Raw genomic sequence first — 22297 nt, 5'->3', positions numbered from 1 at the left:
CTGCTGTAAATACTTGTATAGTATAACACAAATATATACTAATCCATGGCAAAAAATTGTCCCCAACAAATGCAATCTTTATTCCACTTTCAGTGGAGTAAACACCTTGGTGCCATCTGTCTTTCTCTTTTAGGATGCGTCTTCAATAGAAACTGGTCATGGCGCTTGGTTAGCGAAGCATGAAAGTATTTGCACACTTGGTTTCAGTCTGTTCATTCATCTTATCTCTAGGCCTACTGAAGTACCAAGTTTGATTGTATAGCACTAGCCAAATTGATTTTGACTAGGATGGTCTTCAGTACCACGTGTCGGTGTAAGAGTGTTTAAATTTTGTCTGAAAACTGCTGATTGACTATTCCTACAGCTGATGTCACTATTCTGTGTTAAACTTGCTTTTTTGTGTTCTCCATGCAAACTTCTTGGCTCCATTCCTGGCTTCGCTGTATTGTTGTCAGTTATGTTTCTTTAACCTCCTTATCTACTTTCCTCCATCTGTTGGCCTCTGACGTTTCTCTGGACTAATGCTAATCTACTTTTCATACTCTTACTCTAACCCCAGAGTGAAAAACGTGACAAATACGAAGGCCTGATGTTTGTGTGAAACATGGTTTGTGTAAAAAAGTTCAAACAGAACATTTTTTAATCCAAGGTAGAATCAATTTCCCTCCCTACTGTTTTTTGTCATGTCTACCCTTTGTGTCTTGGTTTATATCAGTGCAGGCTCAATAAATCAGGAGCAGTTAATTGTAATCTGAGTTGCCACCATGCAGTCTAATAGAGTCTAACAAATACATGTTTTATCTAATGTGTCCAATAAAGGGGAAATCCAAACTTAAATTTTAAGAGAAACATGGTAAGTTGTTATTTCAGGCCAGTCAGATCAAATAGTAAAGGCTGGTCTAGTCAGCACTGCAATTCCCTTAATCTAACCTCTGTGAGTTTGGAAGAATTGTAAGACGACTGCTGAGAGCTTTAAACTATACACAGCTTTGATGTTAGCGATGAGCTACACTGATAATAGTTTCATGACCACACCTACATCTGTTAGTGCCTGGATGAAGCTTGTTGAGAACAAATAACTCAGAAAGAAATCCCCTTGTTCAGCGATTCAGTGTATATTTCCACTTACTTTCCTACACCTTCTAATAAAGATAAGTTACAGATATAGCATTGCGCTGTTTACAATATTTAGTTTATTTCAGATGCCATACATAAAAAACAAATGGATTTCCAAAAGCGAAATTGATATGTAGTGTGACAACATTCATTGATGTTCTGTATCTCAATTTGCGCTGTAACATGCTTCTATTTGAGTACCTGTGTGCAATTATCACATTCATTATCTCAGAGACTCACAGCCCTAATCTTTGTTTTCCCTTCTGCCAAGTTATCAGCCCATCTCCAACTACACAAGACATTGTGGGCATTGTTGCACCAGTTTTCTCTTTTCCTCCCTTTTTGCTTACTGTTCACCTTCTATCCTTCCTTCCTGTCCCTCTCACCTCATTCTCTCTAACCTACTACTTTTCTGTGCTTTCTATAATGCTTTTTTTCCGCCACTACTGTGCCCAGTAGTGAAGGTCACACAGTCCTTTGTGTAGTGTGACCTAACATTGTGCAGAGAAATTTTATGGGATGACTGGAGTCTCATATCCAGTGGGCTAAAATAACAAATAACTTGACTAGCTCTCCTTGTTGTCCATTATTCTGTGATAAAGAGCACGAGACACTGCTTTCTCTTGTTTGGTAGTGGTAAAAGTAGTCGAGTACTGCTAAAAGAAGCCTAAGAAATGTATTCATGATATTTATTTTTCTCCCTTCAAAGAAATAGGTTTAGAACAAAATTAAAAGCTTTTTGTGAAGTTAAAAAACAGAACTAAGAAAAACTCAGTAGGAAACAGACAAATTCTGTGTTTCAGTCTCAGTTACCTTAGCCTTTGCACATGTTTGTTCCCTGAAGCACTTTTCTATTAACTTCACTAGCTAGAATATGTAGCAAGTGGTGCTGTTGACTTCATACACTACTCTGGTCTGAATTCATTAGCAGTTTTTTGTCATTCATTATCCTCAGTGGTATTCAATTAAGGTTGTCCGCACTGTTCAGGGATCAGGAAGCTCTACTTATCACAGAAAATATGATGCAACTGATTAATCAGTCACTTCATCACAGGGTTTCTGCAGGGTCTTAAAAAGCCTAAAATTCGACAATCTCAATTTTAGGCCTTAAAAAGTCTTAAATATGTCCATATTTTGCATATAGGTCTTAAATTACATTTAGTTAGGTCTTAAATATCTATGTTCATTTAACGCTTACGTCATCACCTTTTTTGGGGGGGAATGTGTTGCTGAGATTCACAGTTAGCTCTGTGTGTTGCACATCTTTCCAAAGTATCAAGGAACGTAAGTGGTATTGGCTTGAACAACCAGAATTCAGTTTGTCAAAAGCTGTACCTAATAATGAATTTAAAGCACAGTGTACGCTCTGCAAGAGGACCCTCAACTTGGGCTCACTTGGTGTGAAAGCGCTGGTGCCACACACAAAATTGGAAAAACACCAGTTAGCTTCTAAAAGTCTCCAGCAAAGTCATGCTATCACACACTTCTGTACGCCTATGTCACCAGTCCCAGGTCCAAGTTGTCCAGTTCTGCTTGGCCCAAACTCAAATCAATTTGGTATTGGAGCAAGAAAGAAAATCATTATAGATAATAATATAAAAAGATGCCTTTCTGTATCATTAGAGACATAACAAGGCATCTTTTTGAGGTCATGCTGATGGCAATCCTGACAAAAGTCCATGTAACCCAAGCTCAGCATGATAGACTCCTCTCTGGTGTTCATTACAGAAAACAAACACATCATCAAAAAGTGCTTAATACAGACTGAGGTTTGCCCCGAGGTCAATATGTTCCACTATGTTTTTCAATCTTGAAAACTGCTGGCTTATTAGTTTTCAAATTTTTCCAGTAGAACTTTGTCTTCTTGCGTGTCACATGTCTTCAAATCAGATTAAATTTCCTTACTATATCAACTGTCCAACAGTTTCATTGGGAGAGCAGAGAGGCCATCGTTTTCAGGTGTCACATTTGAATTTGAATAAAATCTGGTGCTAATACAGCCCATGTCTAATTTTCTCTTCTCCTCTTGCTAAGGTGTTCAGGTAATATATCCATGGAATCTTTTAATTCGTCTCCATCTTTCTTTTACCTTATCCCCTTCTGTATTTCTTCCCTCAAGACATTTTCTGTGTTCATTACTCAGTCTTCTTTCCCCCCTCTGTAAATGATCAGCACTTCAAAGCTGCCACTGAAAAGTGTTAGTGAGCTCCCAGGCCACAGGATCTGCTGAGTCCAGCCTTACATTAGAGCTTATTCAATCCCCGCTACAGGTGTGCTGCCCTGCCAACTCCCGGAGGACGCAGACACTTCAAACACAACAAAACACAACCTTCAAAAGGCTGAGTGTCATCAGCATTAATTCCTGGACACTGAGGAATCAGCAGAGTACTCTGTCATCTGAAACTGACTTTGAGAGAGAGAGACGGGGAGAGGGAGAGAGAGTGGGCAGTAAAACACACACTGTCATTCATACCTTCTCATTATATCCCTGAGTCATAGAGAAAACAGGGGCTGAGCTCACCGACCGACACTGACATTCTCAACAGTTTGTTTGTGTGAGTTGTGATTTTGACAGTATGTTTTAATTTAATAGCTTTAAGTTGCCACATCACTGTGTTAATGTTATGTAATATCCTTTCATGTATTTGTCGGTGTGTTTGTGAATATACTGGGTATGTATGCTGGGTGTATCTTAAAGTGGACCTTGAGGCCAATAGTTGGACCTATAATTCCTACCTAGACTGTCTGACACAGCTCAGCTCTCACCCTCTCTACAGATGCATAGATTCATTAGACTCAGTAGGTATAGATAAGTAGATGGATGGATAGATGTACACACTGATAGACATGGCCTTTTTCCATCCAAGTATCCTGTATTTGCAGCCAGATGGGAGTTGCGAGTTGGTTAACACTGACCTGTACTGTTTTTTTACATGACAGTGTCAGTGCGCAACCTACTGACCATTATTGCAATTCCTAGAGACCAGCCAATATCCTTGGTAAAAAGACATTTGATTTTAATGGCTTTGCCAACATGTTTTCTGCCCCTCAGTACATTATGAGAATACGTTGGATGTATGTGTGTGTCTGTATGTGCCATGTATTGGCATCTATCAATATAGCATTAGTCCAGACCTTTACTTTGGCATCAGTTGTATAAAGTGAGTGGCTAAGACTCCTCCCTGGTAGACTTATTTGGACTTATTTGGCTGACAGCTGGCAAGAGACGAGACTGTGATGTGACGTTCTGTTAATAAATCCAAAGAAGGCTTTAGGATGAAAGTTCTCCTGCCAGGCATTTTTAGCTATTTGGTCTATGATTTCACTTTAGATGCCTGCTATTTAGAAAAAAATTACTTTGGTAAAGCTTCTCAGACCACTGGTTCACATCAGTGTGACAGAATAACCTGGTACAATGAGCTACTGTTCATTTTGATGCAGCAGTTAAAGGCCAGGGTTGTTATGTTACAATGTTATCAATTAAAGTCGAGTGGGATCCAGGATTAATTCATCCGGAGGATTTGCTTTGATCCTGGGCCAAATTCTGTTGAACCTTAATGAGTTTGAATAACTTGTTATGTTAGGACTTAAATAGTTAATGCAACCAAGTGAGTAAACTGGGAAATAGAACAGGAAAAATGAGAGCGAAAGGACTAGATCTACTTTTTTTTTTTTTTTTTTTGCAGAAATTCTTTCTCCTTTAGGAATGTCAAATAGAGGAACAATAAGACACAAGAACTACTTTATCCTTCCTTTATTCTAAAGCTTTTTATCCTACCTGCCAGTTTTCTCCAACTCTTCTTTATATGTACAGCCTTGGTGGTCTAGTCCTAAACCCCAAGCTGTCGTTCAAACCCCTTGGCTAAACAAGTTTGCCACTGCTGTTTCAAATAGTCTGCCCCAGATCATAACCCTTCCCCCGTCTATTTGGGCAGGCAATTCGAGGGTAAATTATGTAAAATACTGTAATGGGCCAAGCTGCCAGTGTACTCCACCAGAAGCGCTTATCAGAAGGTCGCAAGGTCCAACTCGTTTTTGATGTTGCATGAGGAGGGAGCCGTGTCCAACCATTTCTGTAACTTTTTAAAATCAACTAGCCGACATTCACTCCTGCAACGCGCCATGAATGGACAACTGTGCAGAAGTGAAACAGGAGGTGTGGTTTGAGTTTACCTCTCTGGCTCTTCTCCTTCAGTGTATGTACACATGGTGCGTAGCCTGGGCAGCATCTTAGCAGAGCAGCAGCAACATTGTCCTCGAACTGTGTCTGTACAGAGTGTGTTCAGGCAAAGTATTGAATGTAGGTCATCCATGTTTGGCAGCGCTCAGAGCCCAACGTACAATCACTGTAGAAAAGAGTGAAAATTCCCTTTTAAGTGTGAAAAACCTTATGGCCATAGCGCCCAGTTGATAGACGCACCATACAAGGGTAGGTTACTGAGGCAATACATTTGGAACAGCATTAAAGCTTCCAACATGACACAAAGAAATAGCCTCTTAAAACATCACTTTTCATCACCGCTACATGCTGTGCAGTTAACAATATGGGGCTTTAATTTCTGTAAGCATGTGTCTCAAAGTGACCTCACCTGGAGTGCTTCGCTGTGAGTTTTTATGTTCTATTTAAAGGCTTTGTCATCCAACAGTGCACCACAGTTTAATGCTGTAGATGACACACAACTCTCTACTGCCAAACTTTTGATAAACTGGACTGTACTGCAACTAACACACACCCATAACACTGGAGATTTAAATTTAGGATGTCATGGGAGTTTTCCTGTGTGTTGACATATTAAATATTTAGATGGATTGAATAGTTTTGAATGTGACAGAAAACCTGGTTATAGAAAACTCCTGACAATTATTTGTGTACTGTGCAGTGTTTCGCGAAAACTCTGTCCTTAAGAGCATTTAGACTGAGAATGAAACTGACTGCTGGGTGGCAGGAGCAGTAGTAGAACCCACGCAGGGCCGAGTTCCAGCTATAAATCTAACAAACGCAGTCATTCAGACCTTCTCATTACAACTCTGAGTCATACAGAAACTGTGCAGGTGAGCTCACCAGTGTTGATCAGTGTTGGTATGTTTGTGTGGGCACTGTAAAAACATGTTTATTACTATAATATGACTGTATACGATGCTAGCTAAAGAGCGAAGTTGCTTACATTTTTTTAATTTATGGTGCAGTGTCAACTGGGGAGGTTGTTGTCAGACCTACAATACTTGACTAATTTCTACTCTTTTTTTTTCTTTTTTTTGTAAAATTGTCCTATGTTCTTATCCAGTTAGTCTTTGGGTGGCTACCGGTAGACATGTCACAACGTGTCAGTGTTTTGAAGTTGGCATGTGGTTGTGGAAGAGAACCTCTCCTTAACCAATGCCTGACACTGATTGAGATAGATTGGAGGGAGGGAAGGAGGGAGAGACATGAGGCAGAGGGAGAGAGCCATGGGCTATAGGAGGGTGTGTCTGGGAAATGGAGTTGTTTTAACATCAAAGATAACCCCACTCAGGACTTTGCAAAGACCTTGCATTAGGCCGGGAGACACGGCACTTTATCATTGGCTCTTCCTGTTTGGCAGAGGCCTTATCCTTGAAGCTTGTGTTAAAACACAGATACACTGTTACAAATTAGAAGTCAACATCACCTCTGGCCTCCCACATGACATAAACTGACACACTGGCCGCATCTCAGCCTCACTCTGGCTTAGTGAGTAAGAAAAAAAAATCCTACTTTTCCAAATTCACTACTATTGTGAGCTGACCCGACAGTTACATGTGGTAAAGATTTGATGGCTTACTCTGACAACAAAACAACAAAATAATGAGATATAGAGAATGGGGGCATAGGGTCAAGTAAGAACTCCTGATTGAAATACAGCACACCAAAATAGTAATTTCTGCAGCTTTATAAAGTGTCCCTAGCTCAATTAACCAAGATTCAGATTTAAGCCCCTAGGAGAGCAGAATAATTAACATATTACAAACTTTTGTATGGCAAACATGTTGGCCATAATATTCCGTGTTTATACCCCCAGACAACATTAGCTTCAACTTGATCTGTATACTCATTCCTTTTTTTCCCAAAACGATTGTCCGCCATTTACTTCTGAGCAGATGATGTACAGTGGATTTAGAGCTTTTTTGCTGCCTGCTGCAGCTGAACACAAGGTTGATGAGAGTACAGTTGCCAGTTTGAAAACCAAAGCAATGATCTAAAGAATACTTAAAGGCTCAGTAGAGCTAAATGGGACTCGGGTGGTATTTCTCTATGTATCCATCATTACAAGCAACTCCTTTCATAGTACACAGCCGTTTTTATCCTTGTTCACAGTATTTAATTTTTCTCTTTCAAATGGTCTTAAATTGACTTTTAAAAAGAGTACTGCCATGATTAAGTCCTGTACTCCTTTAACAGTTTCTGACTAATAATGGACAGTTATAGGATTAAAATTGTTGCAGCAGAAACATAGATATTGTCCTTCACTTGCTCCACTCTATATTCTTTCTTCTCAAAATGTTATGGCTACATTACCGACAATGCATCTTCCTCCAACACTATGGCAGGAGATCTGAATGGTTATGCTAGTAGCACGTAATGTATCCTTATATGTTACATTTGTGGTGCTGTTTTTTTCAGACCAGTGTGAACAGCAGAAGGCCACAGTGTCAACCGAAGTGAGTAGAGGGACGGAAAAAGAAAATGTCTCAACACCTTCAGAAGGAGAGAAACCACCTGAGAAAGGTGAGTGTTTATTTTCAGATGCCTCTTCATGTACACCAATACATTTTTAACATCCGTCTCATTCTATTGTCTCTGTCTATAGAACAACTGTAGTCTGTGCAACAGGCCTCAATCTCCCACATCCATATATCTTAGTCTGACTGGAGAATGGTCTCAGCTAACACAGCAAAAAAGATATTAGTGGCATTAAATCACTAGCAGTTCAGCAGGTTCAGTATAGGCAGAGTTGAATGCAAAAGGTTGACAAGTATAAGCCTGCATAAAAGTGCTTTAAATCACAGTTCTGTTTTTTTTCATTATATTTTATCTGAACTGTTTGTTATTAGATAACTTAAAAACTTGAGACTTTAAACATTATGTTGACCGGAGGCTAGAAAGCTCTATTGTATGATAAGGGAATGCTTCCGGCTTTGCCACTATAGTAGATCACCCATTACTAAACATTCATATGCCTCAGGTGAAATATCTGTTTACTTTTGTTCTCTCAAATTGTAAACTAAATCTCTGCCATATAAAGAAAGTACATCCAATAGTGCTGTGGTTTGAATCATGTTTATACTGGTCATTTTTTTATTTGTACAGAACTTTTTGATTCAACTACAGTTACCACAGTGGTTTATTTTTAAACCTTGTTCATAATGTTGGAAATAGAATCTTGATGCTGTTTTGCATATAGGCCTATCTTAGGACAGACATCACAAATACATTTCAGGGTGTAAATGATGTGGTGTATGGCACACAAAATGATACATTACATTAATGATAGTAATTAGAAAGACCCATGACCAGGGAAGTGAAATTGTTTTAACAAACATAAATATATTATTTGGGCTTGTGTCATTTTAACAAAATCAAATATAGTAAGCTGGTAGACAGTAAGCTGTTTACTTGTCATATTTAGATAAAAGCACTGATGACTAATGCTCTGCCGAGAAAATGCATCACATTTTTTTATATTGTATTAAAGTTGACTCCAGGAGATGGCAATATTGTTTTAATGCTAAATTAGTGTTGAAATGAGACTTTGTAATGTTAACATGGTAACACAAACCAGACTTTCTTTTCAATACGCAATGCAAAGTAAAAATGATCACATACTGTTTTATTTTAATGTTCTCTCTTTGTGTTCTATAACAAGAGATACAGCTTCTATGTCTGTGACTGTATGCATGAGTTTGCTTGCACACAAACAGGGACAGTACATTGTATAAGTGGGTATTTGTGGTCACAGCTTGCCTAAGCAGGCAGATTCTGCCCCCTGAGTAAATATGGTGAGCTACTGATAACATTCATTTGTGTATAACAAGGACAGATTCACACACCAAAACACACAGACACATACAAAGGCAATTCAGTAGGGGTCTGCCTGTAATGGAATGATAACTTATTTTGTAACTCCAACATGCTGTGGTTACAGTGTCATCACAGGGTTGTTCCCACGATTTTGTAAGTCAACGGTGCTCAGGTCCTGCATGTCCTGCATGTCTGTCAAATGGGGATGTGCTTATTACAAGATGCAGTTTTTTCATACTACCATAAAATACATGTTTTACTTTATAGGGCCTTGATACAACAGAGAAGAGCCTTGGAACTGATACAGAATGTAGTCCAAGCAGGATTCATGATTTTGACTCCTTGTATTTTACCTTCAGATTCAGTAACTAGGGCAAAAGGTGTACTGACACGGGTGATGCGTCTGGCCCAGCGATACCTGTTGGACCCAATGGGTAGACAAAGGGCCGGAGAGAAGGCTTCTCAAACTCAGACAAGGTCCAGACAACGTAGTCCTGCACCTGGACGAGTGTTCAGGAGTCGGACCTCAGCTTCGCTAACACAGGCTCAGGTAAAGCTTTGTTAGTACAGAGAACTTGATAAGTATTTTTTTAAATTCTGCGTTTTTCACTCGGGTTCTTTGGAAAATAAAACTGGATACCTAAACACATCCTCTAAAGTAACATATTATTTTCTTTTATTACGGTCTTATTACTGACTTACGGTATTTGATAACAGAGGCACTTTTTTGTTTGAATGTTTTACCTTTAACTTAACTCAGTTGATCCAATACAGGAAAGTTATGATTGGAATAATGTTGGATTTATGAATAACTCAAAAGATGAATACATCTCTCCTTTGAGTACATGACTACAGCCAGTAGTCGGTTAGCTTAGTGTCATTTAATTTAATTTAGCATTAAAATTGGTGTTTTACTATTTCTATTTCTTTTTCCTAACTATTCCTTTAACCAACCAGACAACAATAACTTTCTTACCCCATGTTCTTGTCTTGTTGGCTCCTAATTAGATAATTATTAGAGAGGCAGATTTCAGTCATTTAAAGATTTCCTTTCCATGCATTTAGTAATGTCACTGTAGCAAACATCATGGCTCATTTAAGCAGCAAAACTTAAAACTGTAGTTATAAACAGGAACGTGCAGAGGATACTCTCCAGAGGAAACAGTGATGGAGCTTGGGACTTGGGAGATTCAATAATCAATTAATATAAACTCTTTCTCCTGCTGAAACATACACAGTCTCTCTTAAGGGGGATGGTTGCATCCACGACGATGCAGTTACCTGTAGTTCCCACAAACAATGTAACAATGACGTGCATCAGAGGGTATTAAGAAGTAGGTTTAAACAATGCTTACTAAAAAATATGTTGTTACAAATCTTAAGTTTATTTATCTTTGTCCACAGAAGCTAAATATCAGCCGATGCAGTCATATTAAATTATCGTTGGACAACATCTACTTCCTGTGGACTCAGCCAACTTAAATACAGACAGCATCACTCTGCCATTGCTGAGCACATTGTGTCTAACGGGTTATAGAATAAAATTGTGATGAAGTGTTAACAGATATCAAGGTACAACCCCCGCCCTGCCCTCCCCCTGTATTCACCGCCATGGCATCACCGCAGTAAAGCAGTGGCAAACACTACAAAAAGAGAAACAGCTGTATGTAAGACAGGCATGCATTGTTACAATATGCTCTGTATGCTGTGGCCATCAGTCTCTACTTTGTGCCATCTAGACAGTCTCTCAAACTCTCTCTCCTAAACCGTATGGAGTTTTCTGTTGCTATTAAAGAAGTCAGGGTCCACTGAGAGCCAGCAGCCTGAAAGCAAGCCTCAAACAAAGGGCCAAGTGTCTGACAAACAGTTTCAGCAGCTTAATTTCGATGCCAAATCCTTCTGCTAGACCAGACTGGGCAGCAAGGCCACTGACTTGGCATCCGATGTAAAACACAACAGGGCTTATCTCTATTCTTGCTGTGTTGAGTTTTCATAATATTTGGTAACCAGGTTTTTCTGAACGTTTAATTTGAAGTGTTTTTGTTCTCACTGCCAACAGCTGCTTTTGAAGGTAGATTTTAGTTGGACTGGAGTAATTAAGGGTACATTAGAGTAACTCCACAGGGTTTGAGCCAGAGCGCCCCTTTCAACATGTCTGCTATGGCAACAGCAATGCATGAAGATGGTAGCTCCTCTAAATTATGCTATCATAATCAGTATCAGTTATCATTATGGGAGAAAAAAGCAGGTCTTTGGATTAGGAGCAGTGGACTTGGAGACCATCAGGGACGGGGTGTCTTTCAACCATTCTGATCAGCCGATCGCCCCTGGGAAGAAGAGAGTCGGAATTGAAGCCATGCTAATTCAGCATGGTTTTAAGGCTGCCCCTGGCTAATATCAGGGCTGTTGTGCTTGATGAGTCGAACATGTTCCAGGCTAACAGAGTGCCAGTCTACAACGGGCGAAGAAGAATTGGACTCTTGGTGTTTGTAATATCGATGCTTGGTGCTCAAACAGAGTCAGAAGTGGATGGACAATGTTTCAGGGATGTTGAACTTTTGATGTGGAGATGCTGATCCTTTATCATTACCAACACTTGGACTCAAATTAAAAAGATGCTCTATGTGTTTATGTATATTGCTATATAAACTTGACGTCTAATATATTAAACCAAATGTGTTATTTTGGTTAATTTTAGTTTATGTTGAATTTAAAAAGAACTTACGGTGGAGAGAGGTTGTTTAAAACAGGTCAGGTAAAACACAATAATTGTTTAAAGGAAGGACAAGATGTCAATTCAAGCAAACACAGTGGCTACAGTTAGACAACAGAGGAAGCCCCTAGAAAAAATGAAAAAATAAATAAATAAGCGAAACATAAAATCAGCATTTAAATGATGCCTTTAGATATTTGTAATGGGAGTTGATTAGCGTATTCGCTCAGCCTACTTCTTAGGATTAAAGTAGGTTTGGGAAATACAGTTTAGGTTCTTTGCATTGCGAAATACAGCAGACTGTTAATAAATATTTCAGTATTCATCATTGATCATTTGGGAATGCCTATCTTTAGAAATGTGTCTCTTGTGACCCAGAATAACTTTGTTTGAAATGAGAGAAAATAGTGTCTTCCACTTTGCCATCTGCTCCGTCACATTAATATGCAACTCCAGGAACTATCTGATAGAAATGATTGGAAGATGTGATTGGAACAATGCCCAGGGGATGTTTTCTTGGGATGGGAATACATCTTGTAGCATGTTGTCACATTGACTTGAGCTTGCACTGTTTGACAGCCCTTGGGGTTTGGTTTTTGGCTAAGAATGTTCCACATAGTTGTCCAAGTATTTCCACGTCATTAATCCTCAAATCCCTCATCACACTCTGTAATTCATTCCTCCTCCCATCATCGTAGTCTGAGTTGTCATTTTAGTTTCTTTTCACAAAACCTTTTTTTCAGTTTTTAGCTTGGTCATTTTGATGGCTTTTTGGATGTTTTTTGTATCTATATTTGGTGGTCAAAGGTCAAGGTCATCTCATGGCAGCCCATACACGTGAATGCCATATCTCAGAAAACGCCTGAGGAAACATCCACTTTTAGTCAAGTGGTTAGATTTTTGTGGTCAAAGGTCGAGATCACTGGCCTCAGGAACACATTTTTGGCCATTACTCAACATACAATTTTCACAAATGTCTATTGGGGTAAAATGATGAAGTGAAGTCCCAAAGGTCAACTTCACTGTGACATCATTATATTCATTATATAGCTCAGTAATAGCGAGTTGACTGGTGGACGGAGACATACAACATACAGTTCTTGTTTCTATTACCTTTTGTGTGATGGCCATGTTTGTAACCGCACTAGCGACATGGACCTAGGTGTTCTGACCATCACTTAACAGTGACTTGATGGTTTGCCATGCAGTTATGTGCAGACATTCATGGTCTCTTGAGGATGAAGCCTACTGACTTAATACTGAAAATTAAAACACATCCTCCAAGCAGTATGTTGTTGATGCTGGTTAACCACACAGACTAATGAGTGTCCAGACTAATAAGAGGTCTATCTTACATACAACCATATACATAGATATTAACCGCACTGTTGCTTCAATCTTATTCCAGCTCCCTCACCTTTCCCTCGTTTCCTCTTTCAGATCAGATCCAGGAGGCGGAGCCAGCACAGAGGCGGAGCACAGCGGACGATGGTGCAAGGGAGCAGTGGTGATGTCACCGTTGCTCCTGTCAGTGTGACAGATACAGCTGGTAACATGAAAACTGACAGGTGAGGACAAAGGTTAAACATTGCAAACCAAACTTGACATGTCTGCATGCATGCATGTCGGCTCTCTGCTGAAGTGTTTGTTTTTCACATTCGACTGTGCATTTGAATACTGCCTGTGCACATGAATGGCCATCTGTGGGTCTCTTAATGGAAAGTCTTGCATGTCCCTGCTAGTTGTCTGTTTTCCCCTTAATCTTTGTACAGTAACAGGCATACTTAAACACTATTGTAAAGGTGTTAACACCCCAGACTGGACAACCAAGACCCACCGCTTTGCATTTGTTGTTGCACTTGCACGATTCAAATCAGGCCCTTAGTCTCTCTTTTCATTCACTTCTTTTACTTTGTGCTTGCTTAAATAAATCACACAAAACCACTAGATGGGCTTTTGGATTCCCACAATCATTTGATCCATTGATATTTCCCCTGAGGCAAGCCATTGGGCTGCATGTTACCCCTTTGTATGTGCGTGATTCAAAAACAAATTGGAATCTGAGATCATTATTTAGTCCTGAGGGTTTCAGTAGGCTGCCAATCATCAGTCACTGTGTCAGAGCTTGAGACATTTTTATAGCTAGATGTGCACGCGCTTATATTACTCAGCATTTTTTCTATCATCTTTTATGGAAAAAGTTCCTAGGGTGTTCAAGATTTTCCTATACAGACTTTAAATGAGTGAAGACACAAGGGCTTGCCAGTGCTCAAAATAAATTGGCAATTCAAATGTCACAAACACATTTGAAGAAAAGAAAATATATGGGAAATGATGAGCTATTTAAATGTTGTCTGGTCCCTCTGATCCTGTTACTCACAATTGCCCACCAGACTCACCTCACTGGTACCTGTAAGTGCCTGTCTGTTTAAGTAAAGATCGTAATCTTTTACAGAACTCAGTTCAGTTATGTACCAGTTGAAAGTTCTTCCTTTCAATTATGTCTCCTATAAGTTGTTTCTTTGTCATAAAACCAGCTGGTTCTTCAGGAGCACTTGGAATTTCACAACAGTCTCCTAATCCTCTCATTGTAATGTTGTTTTTTCCTCCTACAGGCACACTGCTCAAAACAAAAAGCTGTCGCTCTTGTGCTAGTGGTGTGCGTGTGTACGTGTGTGCATTTGCACCCTTTCCTCCACGTGCGTGCGCTCATGTTTCAAGCATACTTGTCATTCCTCACAGATTTAGTCTTTGTGTTTAGTGGTTTAGGTTGTTTTAACCAGGTTGTGGGTCACCAGAGGTCACCAGAGGTCACCAAAAGGATTATTGTAATTGGGTAGCAAATTGGTGTCAGAGGAGGGAGCTGGACAATGCGCTTTGCCAGGTGTTGAAAAACCAGGTCATCTTGATAAGAATAAGTGAGTGAATGAGTGAATGGATTACAAGTGGAAGGATAGAGATGAAGTAGATTAAGAGAAAGTTAAACTTGATCCCCCTGCTCTGGAGTCAAATACTGATAGATATATAAGGCAGTGTTTTATGTTTCAGTCTCAAGTCGCAGACAAATATACACATTGCTGGCTTAATTTATCCAATCAACTGATGGCTTTTTGGCATCATCAGACACATGTCTTTTATGTAAATGTAGTTTATTGCTTTATGCTGATATAATTGAACCTTTATGAAAACAGGAGTAAGAATCACATGGTACTTTGACACACTGCATTACTAATTTAGTTTAAAACTTATTTGTTGTTATAAGTATGACTTAATTACCATTTTGAGCATGATGGAGGCAGAACTTGACATTCATTTAATCTCTGTGTATATTAACCTTTTAGTTTTATGTGGAATGCTTTACAGATATGTTAAAAAGTTATCAAGATGGTGTCATGACTTTTAAGTTTATGTGATTTGGAACCTTACTTGTGCGTAAGACCAACATGTGATATTTCCATCACATTATGTAACATGGTGCATGTTTAAAATGGGCTTGAGTCATAGAATACTTGCAGTCAGTGGGTCAGTGAGATGGACTTGAAGTCACTTTGTACCTGTACCGACGTGAAAATGGGAAACTACCGTAACAAAGACAGAGTTGATCCCCTTTAGACCACACTGACTGCAGAATTTTGCATAATTTAATCCAGTTTTGGTTCGTCCTTTCTTTTCCTACCCTGTGTCTAGGCTTTGATGTCAGTGTGCACCAATGGCAAATCCATGGAAAGTCCATTTTGAATCTTGTTTTGTTTAAGTTTTCTCTAAAATCTTGTCCTTAGAATGCACTGCTCTATTCTCCCCAGGGATAACAAACCGGCACAGTGGGAATCAGTGTTGGTACCGTAATATTATTTTTACTTTGATAAACACAAATGCAAATAAGCAAACTGCAGGTATGCAGTAAAGTTCCCATGGTCATACAAGACATTTTGTCCTCATGTTTGGAAACTCCTGCCTGGGAAATTTAACAAATAATCCTTGCTCCTGTCCTTACATTGCTAATTTAATAGGCCTTTCTGGTTGACAGAAAGGATTAGGCTGACCTCTGCAGACTAAAGTCAACTAGGTTAACTATTTTATGTCATGTTTCATCATCTGTAGATGCTGTTTTGCTTGTGAATTGAAAAATATTTGCTTCTCTATACCCACATTTCCCAGCATTGATGAGATGAAACAATAGTTGAGAGTTAACATGGCTGCCGCTTCAAACATCAGAGACAAAAACCCTCCTCTGAGGACTCGGATCATATCAGACTTTGCTGAGTGGGTCCTGCTCAGAAGGGGTCAAAGTTCAGGGGTGGCTGCCCTTACTTTGCCTTAAGGGTCTCCCCACTTGAATACCACGGTCACTTGACATTATACCATGACAATGTGACATGTCTCCTGCTGTACTGTATTGTCTAAGAATCTTGGTTATCTCTCTGTCTTAGTCTCTGAGGAATCCTGCCAGAATTACTGTCAGACATGTTGAATTTGTTAGTAAACTGGTAGACAAAACATGAAATGTGCAACAGGAGAACACTCAAACAATAGGAGGAATGCTCAGTGTTCCTTTGTGGCATTTGCCTCTCAGAGTTCCCCCTGCTCTCCTGCCTGCCTCAGCAGGTTTCTATACATCATTTACACTTTGATAGTTTGGCAGTTGATAGCTTATGTCTTCGGGACAGGCCACCAAATCTGTCTTGGGGTGTTCTTTATTGCACATGTCTTTGAAGTCCAAGAGTCAACATGAAGAAGTGCATTTCTCTTCATGTTTTATCCCCAAATATTAGTTTACGTATTAGGTTACTTACTTAGCCATTATATTATACATTACATGCATGTTGTTAACATTTAATAGTCATGTGTCTCTTTACCACCTTCCCAAACATCTCTGCACCTCAGTCATTGCTGTTCCCAGTCCAACAAGTCCACTGTATGAAGCAGTGCACAAACCATGCCAGTTTGTAACTGTACACAGCTGATGTTTCCAGCCAGTCAGTTTCTCTACATACAGCTGCTAACCTGAAGCCGTCTCTTGTAGTAAGCTCTAGTAAAAAACTTTACGAGGATCAGCTGACAAGATAAATCCTTATACCTTGTAGATACTGTACATTACAGCACACTGCATCTTCAAATATTCAAAATACACGCGTGTTATATCATGTTCTTTAGCATTTGGTTTGGAATTAGAATCAGTACTGCTCCCTCCCTGCAGAGAGTGTCACTGAGCATCACCAGAACCAAACCCCATGTCTGTATTGAGGCAGCCACTACACAGGTGTTTCACTGTGGTATTTTAATACTGTAAGCCTGCACCTGGGGATAAAGTGCATATTGTAACACTGCGGAATCCCATCTGAGAGTTGAGATAGATGGCGATAAATTGCATGTTTATTCTCTAATTGTTGTTCCCATACATATTATGAATAAACAATCATGATGAGAGATGTGAGTCTGTGATTTTTTGTATCCAGATCAGAACAACCCTTCAGGAGGACGGGTACAGGACCTTCTAGCATGGTAGCCCATCGTCGTAGCAACCACAGCCTGGTCCAGCCTGTCAGACACAAGTCCCTCCGTATTCTGCGATGTGACAAGAACCCGCCGAGCCAAACCCCTCTTTCCTCCTCTGTCCTCCCCCCATCCCTTCGTTCATCTACTCTTCCTCCATCTTCCTCCATCTCACGTTCAAGTCCTCCACCATCCAGTGCCCGTCAATGCGGGGATCAGCAGACGCAGCAAGACTCACCAAGGACAGCTCTCATCAAGTAAGAACCTCACATGAATTTGATCTGTCAAATGGTTTGAAAGTGTGATAGCTCTTTCATAGAGAATGACAATGTAGCTCTGCACCATATTTACTGCTCTTAATGTGTCCACTGTTAATTAGACAGAATCCCAAAACACACTTTCAAAAATTCAGAAAACAGCAGATCTGGAATCAAATTTGCTGTGGCTCTACCTATCCTCATTGGTCACCCCAACTCATGGTCTTCTCCAGACTCTTACTGAGGTTTCTCTTGGGACAGTAGCTGATGTTTAGTACTACACCCACACAGCCCAAGGGAAGAAAAAATTACAAAAAATTAATTCAAATACTAATTTGGTATTTTCATTTAAATCTCCCCCGCTGGGAAGACATTATTTATCTTACATTATATTTTTAAACAGCTAAAGTGATTATGACTTCATGCATCCTTAACCTTCAAAAAATGCTCTGCATACTAATGTTTGTATCTATTCATCAACCCACCTAACATTGTCATTAAAAACTGAAGATGTTGGTGAAATACCCTTAAAGCTGCTATAAGCGTTGTTGTCATTTTAGTTAACCCCCTTTACATTTTCCAGTTAGCAATTTCTTCACTCCTCCCTGTCACCACATGAACGTGCAGCAGTAATCAGCAGACACTGAGGAGTATACAGTAGGATTCTGCTCGTTGTGCACTCATTGGTAGGATCTCCTCTTTATGGAGTTCTCTGTCATGGATTGGATAAAGTGAGCAGGGATAATAGAAAATGTATTTTATTTTTTATTGCGTGAGCAAGGAGAGGAGAGACATGGGTTATTGTAAAGACACTATAAGAGTGATTACTGTTAGAATATAGAGCTATTTAACACTTATTTTCATAAATTATATCACTTACAGCTGCTTTAACATTACAAAGCTATGTCTATATAGTTATTTCAATCATCCTTATAGTAAAATGTATGCATTCATTGTATGTATTCATATACTGAGAATTTAAGTATCGAGTATAACAACACACCAAACAGACTGGTATGTCTACCCATATCCCAGTGACTTTGATTTGACCCCTCTGTGTTTGCTCAAACACTGGCTCACAGCTTAGCCAGATTTGCAATTCACTGTGTTGTTGTCAACTTGATGAATGGCAAGAACCGAGCTGAATAATCTCAACATTAATGGTAGACTTTGGGAAGGAAGTTTGTTATTGCTAGGTGAAAGACAGTACACTTTCTATGGCTCCTTATTCTAAAAATACACTTGTTAAACTCACTTTAAGAAGTAAAATCAATTTATTTGGTGTTTTAAGTGGTATAAATGGTGTTGTTTAAAATAGAGGTATTTTGTAATTAGTCTACACATAATACAAAATAGCTCTATTAACAGATTGAAACTACGAGACATTCAGTACTGTTTCCAGTTCAAACAATCATCTTTCAGTGATCTGATAACAATTCATAAAATCCCACAACTGATCTTTAAATGTATGCCCTTTCCTGTGGGTATGTGACAGGGTCCAAAATTAACACCTGCAAAGTGCCAAATGCTGGTAGATTTTCAAATTAGGGAGTAAATGTCTTAAGGCTATCTACCATACAGATGAATAAATGATTGTACCAACAGTCACTTGATTAAAAATATGCTTGTGTCTCTGCATGCTTTGGTTAAATTTTACAACACACTGCCTCTTTTCTGTCTTTCTGTGTCGGAGTTTCACACAGGGACATAATGGTTGTATTAAAAAGGAAAAGTATTGTAACTGGAATATCCTCAACTAATTGACTCCATATACAAAATTCTACATTTCAGTTGGAGTTGCTGAATTGTTACATTAAGTAGTAAGATGGGGAAAGCTTCCTGGTTATCTAAAGATTAAACTTGCCAAACAAGCCATTTTATTGACAAATGGCAGATGTAGAAGGGAGCTGTGGTCAAGCATAAAGTATGTGTGGTAAGCGGAGCAAACCACATCACGTTGCATATCAAGTTTCACAACATCAAACAAGCAACTTGTAAACCGTGTTAATCGGGTTTGAGGAAGTGTGCTTATTTTACTGACGGGGACATCCCACATCAAACACCCTCTCACTGATCAATCCTCAAGCTGCCAGGGAAACATTTCCTTCTTTTCAGCTTTTGTCAAACAAAAACGTTCCAGGTTAACTCATTAGAGTCTGTCGTGTCAGTCAGTAAGAAAAATGACTTACTTAGTTTTTATTCTATTTTTAGATAAGTTATGGCAGAACATCTCTTTGCAAAACATACTTGTATACAAAACTAAAAGAAGATGACTATTTGATAACCTCTATCCTTTAGGTCCTTTATTTTACTAATGACAGCTCCACCTGCTTTTTAAGCAAGAACCACAACACTTTTTCATAAAATGAATATGTTCATCAGTATAAAGAAGAGGACATAGTACTATATAATAGTAGTTCAAATAATGTGATTCAGCATTAAAGCGAAACTCTCTACAAAATGCAACCTCTGCTTTTTTTGTAAATGTATATAAGTCAAACCTTCGCGCAAAAGCATAATTGCAACAAAAGAGGCGCTTTTAAGATTTACCGTGTTTTCCTTTTCGGGTCAAATTCATTTTCAATGGGAGTGCTACGGGCACTTTAGCGATAGCATCAAAATCGCTGTACACAGAGTTTACTAAAAAGACAGTTGAACCACTCACCTTAGCAGTTGCTTGTTCTGCTAGCCACCGTTATGGCAGCTGAGAAGTTTCGATCTCAGAATGCGACTTAACATGGACAAGAGTTAAAGTGGACCACTACTGTCTTACAGCAACAACTATCCACGCGATATCTGAGACCACAGTAACAAAAAGCGCCATGACTTTGTTTATATATATTATATATAGTCTACAGTTTACCACAAAAACAAAACTTGTATCCAGCTTTTAACTTTGGTGGCCCACCCCCATGCAGAGAGCCATAGGGCTCCCAGGTGATTAACAGACACATTGCCTTGTGTTGTACCTGGGTGTAAACCCCAATGGTAAACGGATCACACTGATGTGTTTATGGTCTCTGTAATGGATTTATGAGATGACTATGTGTGATGGACTGGGAGACAGAAAGAATGAAGCCATCCCGTTGTGTTTTCCAAAGCATTTTACAGCAGGGCAGGGTGGGGACATCACAGCACTAAAATAGACTTGTAGTTTCCTGTTTAGTAGGTTACGCACCTTCTGTACAGTCTGTCCCTACCAAGAATCTAATGGGAGGCATGAACATCTGCACTACTTACGCAACAACTTTCTGAATCATGCATATCTATGTAGACATTCCTTTCAGGGAATTTAAATTAAAAGGGTGTTATGTGACTTGAGTTGTGTGCAGTTGTTCCCTGTGTGTGTGGGAAACAAGGAAATACAACTGACATGCACAGGAAGATGAGCTAAGCTGTCCCGTCTTCACTGCCTCACTAATGGGACAGTGTGTGCCTGCCGGAGGCCCCCCGGCACACCCAGCCTGAAATTGCTTTTCCACTTTCTGTGGCTTCCCTCGTGCAGGAGGTCAGATGAGATCAGGGGACAGAATTGAAAAAATGGCTGGGAGACAGAGAGAGAAGTTAGCTGGACAGTGAGTTCCTGGAAAAGAGTAGAAATCTTGTCATGGAGCCACTTTCCTGTGAGCGACTAGTTTCATTCTGGCTGTCAAGGATATTTTGTCACCTATGAAGTAAAAAACAAAATAGTTAAAAGATGAATGATATTATGGCTTTTGGACATTCTAATTTGATTATTTAGCATATTCCACGCTAAACACCACACATTTTTGACATTTTATAGTTTTATTAACAGTCCTTAACAGTCAGGCTTCCCTGCCCACATGTCATAGTCTTAGTTGAAGCCCTGTATTGTAGCTTGCTGTCACTGGTGTATGTGAGTGGGCTAATGACACATTTTTTTGATCACAACACTGATTAAATGAAGCCTTTTACCATTTATAATAATTTTAAAAAAATTTAATCAGAATATTTTTGTTGACCATTATTATTATTAATAGATACAATTGGACTTTGTTTTATACCTTAATTATACAAATAGAGACTAAAGAGACTAATGGTGTGTTCAAACTACCAGTGACAAACAATTGTGATATGAAGTCGTAAACTGACACTCAGCACTTGTTGCTGCATGCTGGGTGTGACGCGCTACAAAACAAAGTGGAGCTGGCTTTTAAAGTCGACAGTGGAGCTCACCAGTCTTGGCTGTTTTGTAACTTTGTCGCTAATAATGTGAACATAACATAATAAAAACTGGCATGCAAGAGTTCAAGTTCAAAACCACAGCTTTGTAATTACCTGATGGGAGCTTTAGCTGACTGCCATTCACACCAGTACTGAACTGATTTCGGAAACCTCCGTCTTCTCATAAAATTGATGCCTTTGTGTCACTCTTCCTCTGTCCTCTCATCTCTGCTATATAATCATACACACATGATAACAGCACTGTGGTAGACACGTTGGCATGCAGCAAAACATATTTTATATATGCAAGTCACAGCTCTAATTATGAGTGACACAGTGCCAGGTAACTAGCTCAACCTGTATTCTAACAGTCATAGTGACACATGAACAGTCTTTACACTTGAACACACAATTACTCTGTCATTACATAAAAATTCTCTTTATTGCATGGAATTTTCCATGTAGATGTATTTTGTTTTGTGTATATGTTCTGCA

At 39.3% G+C, this 22297-nt stretch overlaps 1 protein-coding gene across 2 annotated transcripts in view; it reads left to right on the top strand.

Annotated features, from left to right (window-relative positions):
• The window catches only part of LOC115585978 (carabin), a 61537-nt gene that overhangs the window by 25434 nt on the left and 13806 nt on the right, over window positions 1-22297 (top strand). The window contains exons 11-14 of one of the 2 annotated variants that reach the window (XM_030424682.1): window positions 7757-7861; window positions 9514-9704; window positions 13308-13435; window positions 17324-17617. In XM_030424682.1, coding sequence (XP_030280542.1) covers window positions 7757-7861; window positions 9514-9704; window positions 13308-13435; window positions 17324-17617 — 718 coding nt within the window. Of the gene's footprint in view, window positions 1-7756; window positions 7862-9513; window positions 9705-13307; window positions 13436-17323; window positions 17618-22297 lie in introns of those variants that run through there. The other variant, XR_003984797.1, reaches the window with a different exon arrangement.

Source organism: Sparus aurata, chromosome 8 (assembly GCF_900880675.1).
Source record: "Sparus aurata chromosome 8, fSpaAur1.1, whole genome shotgun sequence".
Classification (NCBI taxonomy): Eukaryota; Metazoa; Chordata; class Actinopteri; order Spariformes; family Sparidae; genus Sparus; species Sparus aurata.
This window is presented reverse-complemented; position numbering and strand designations above follow the sequence as displayed.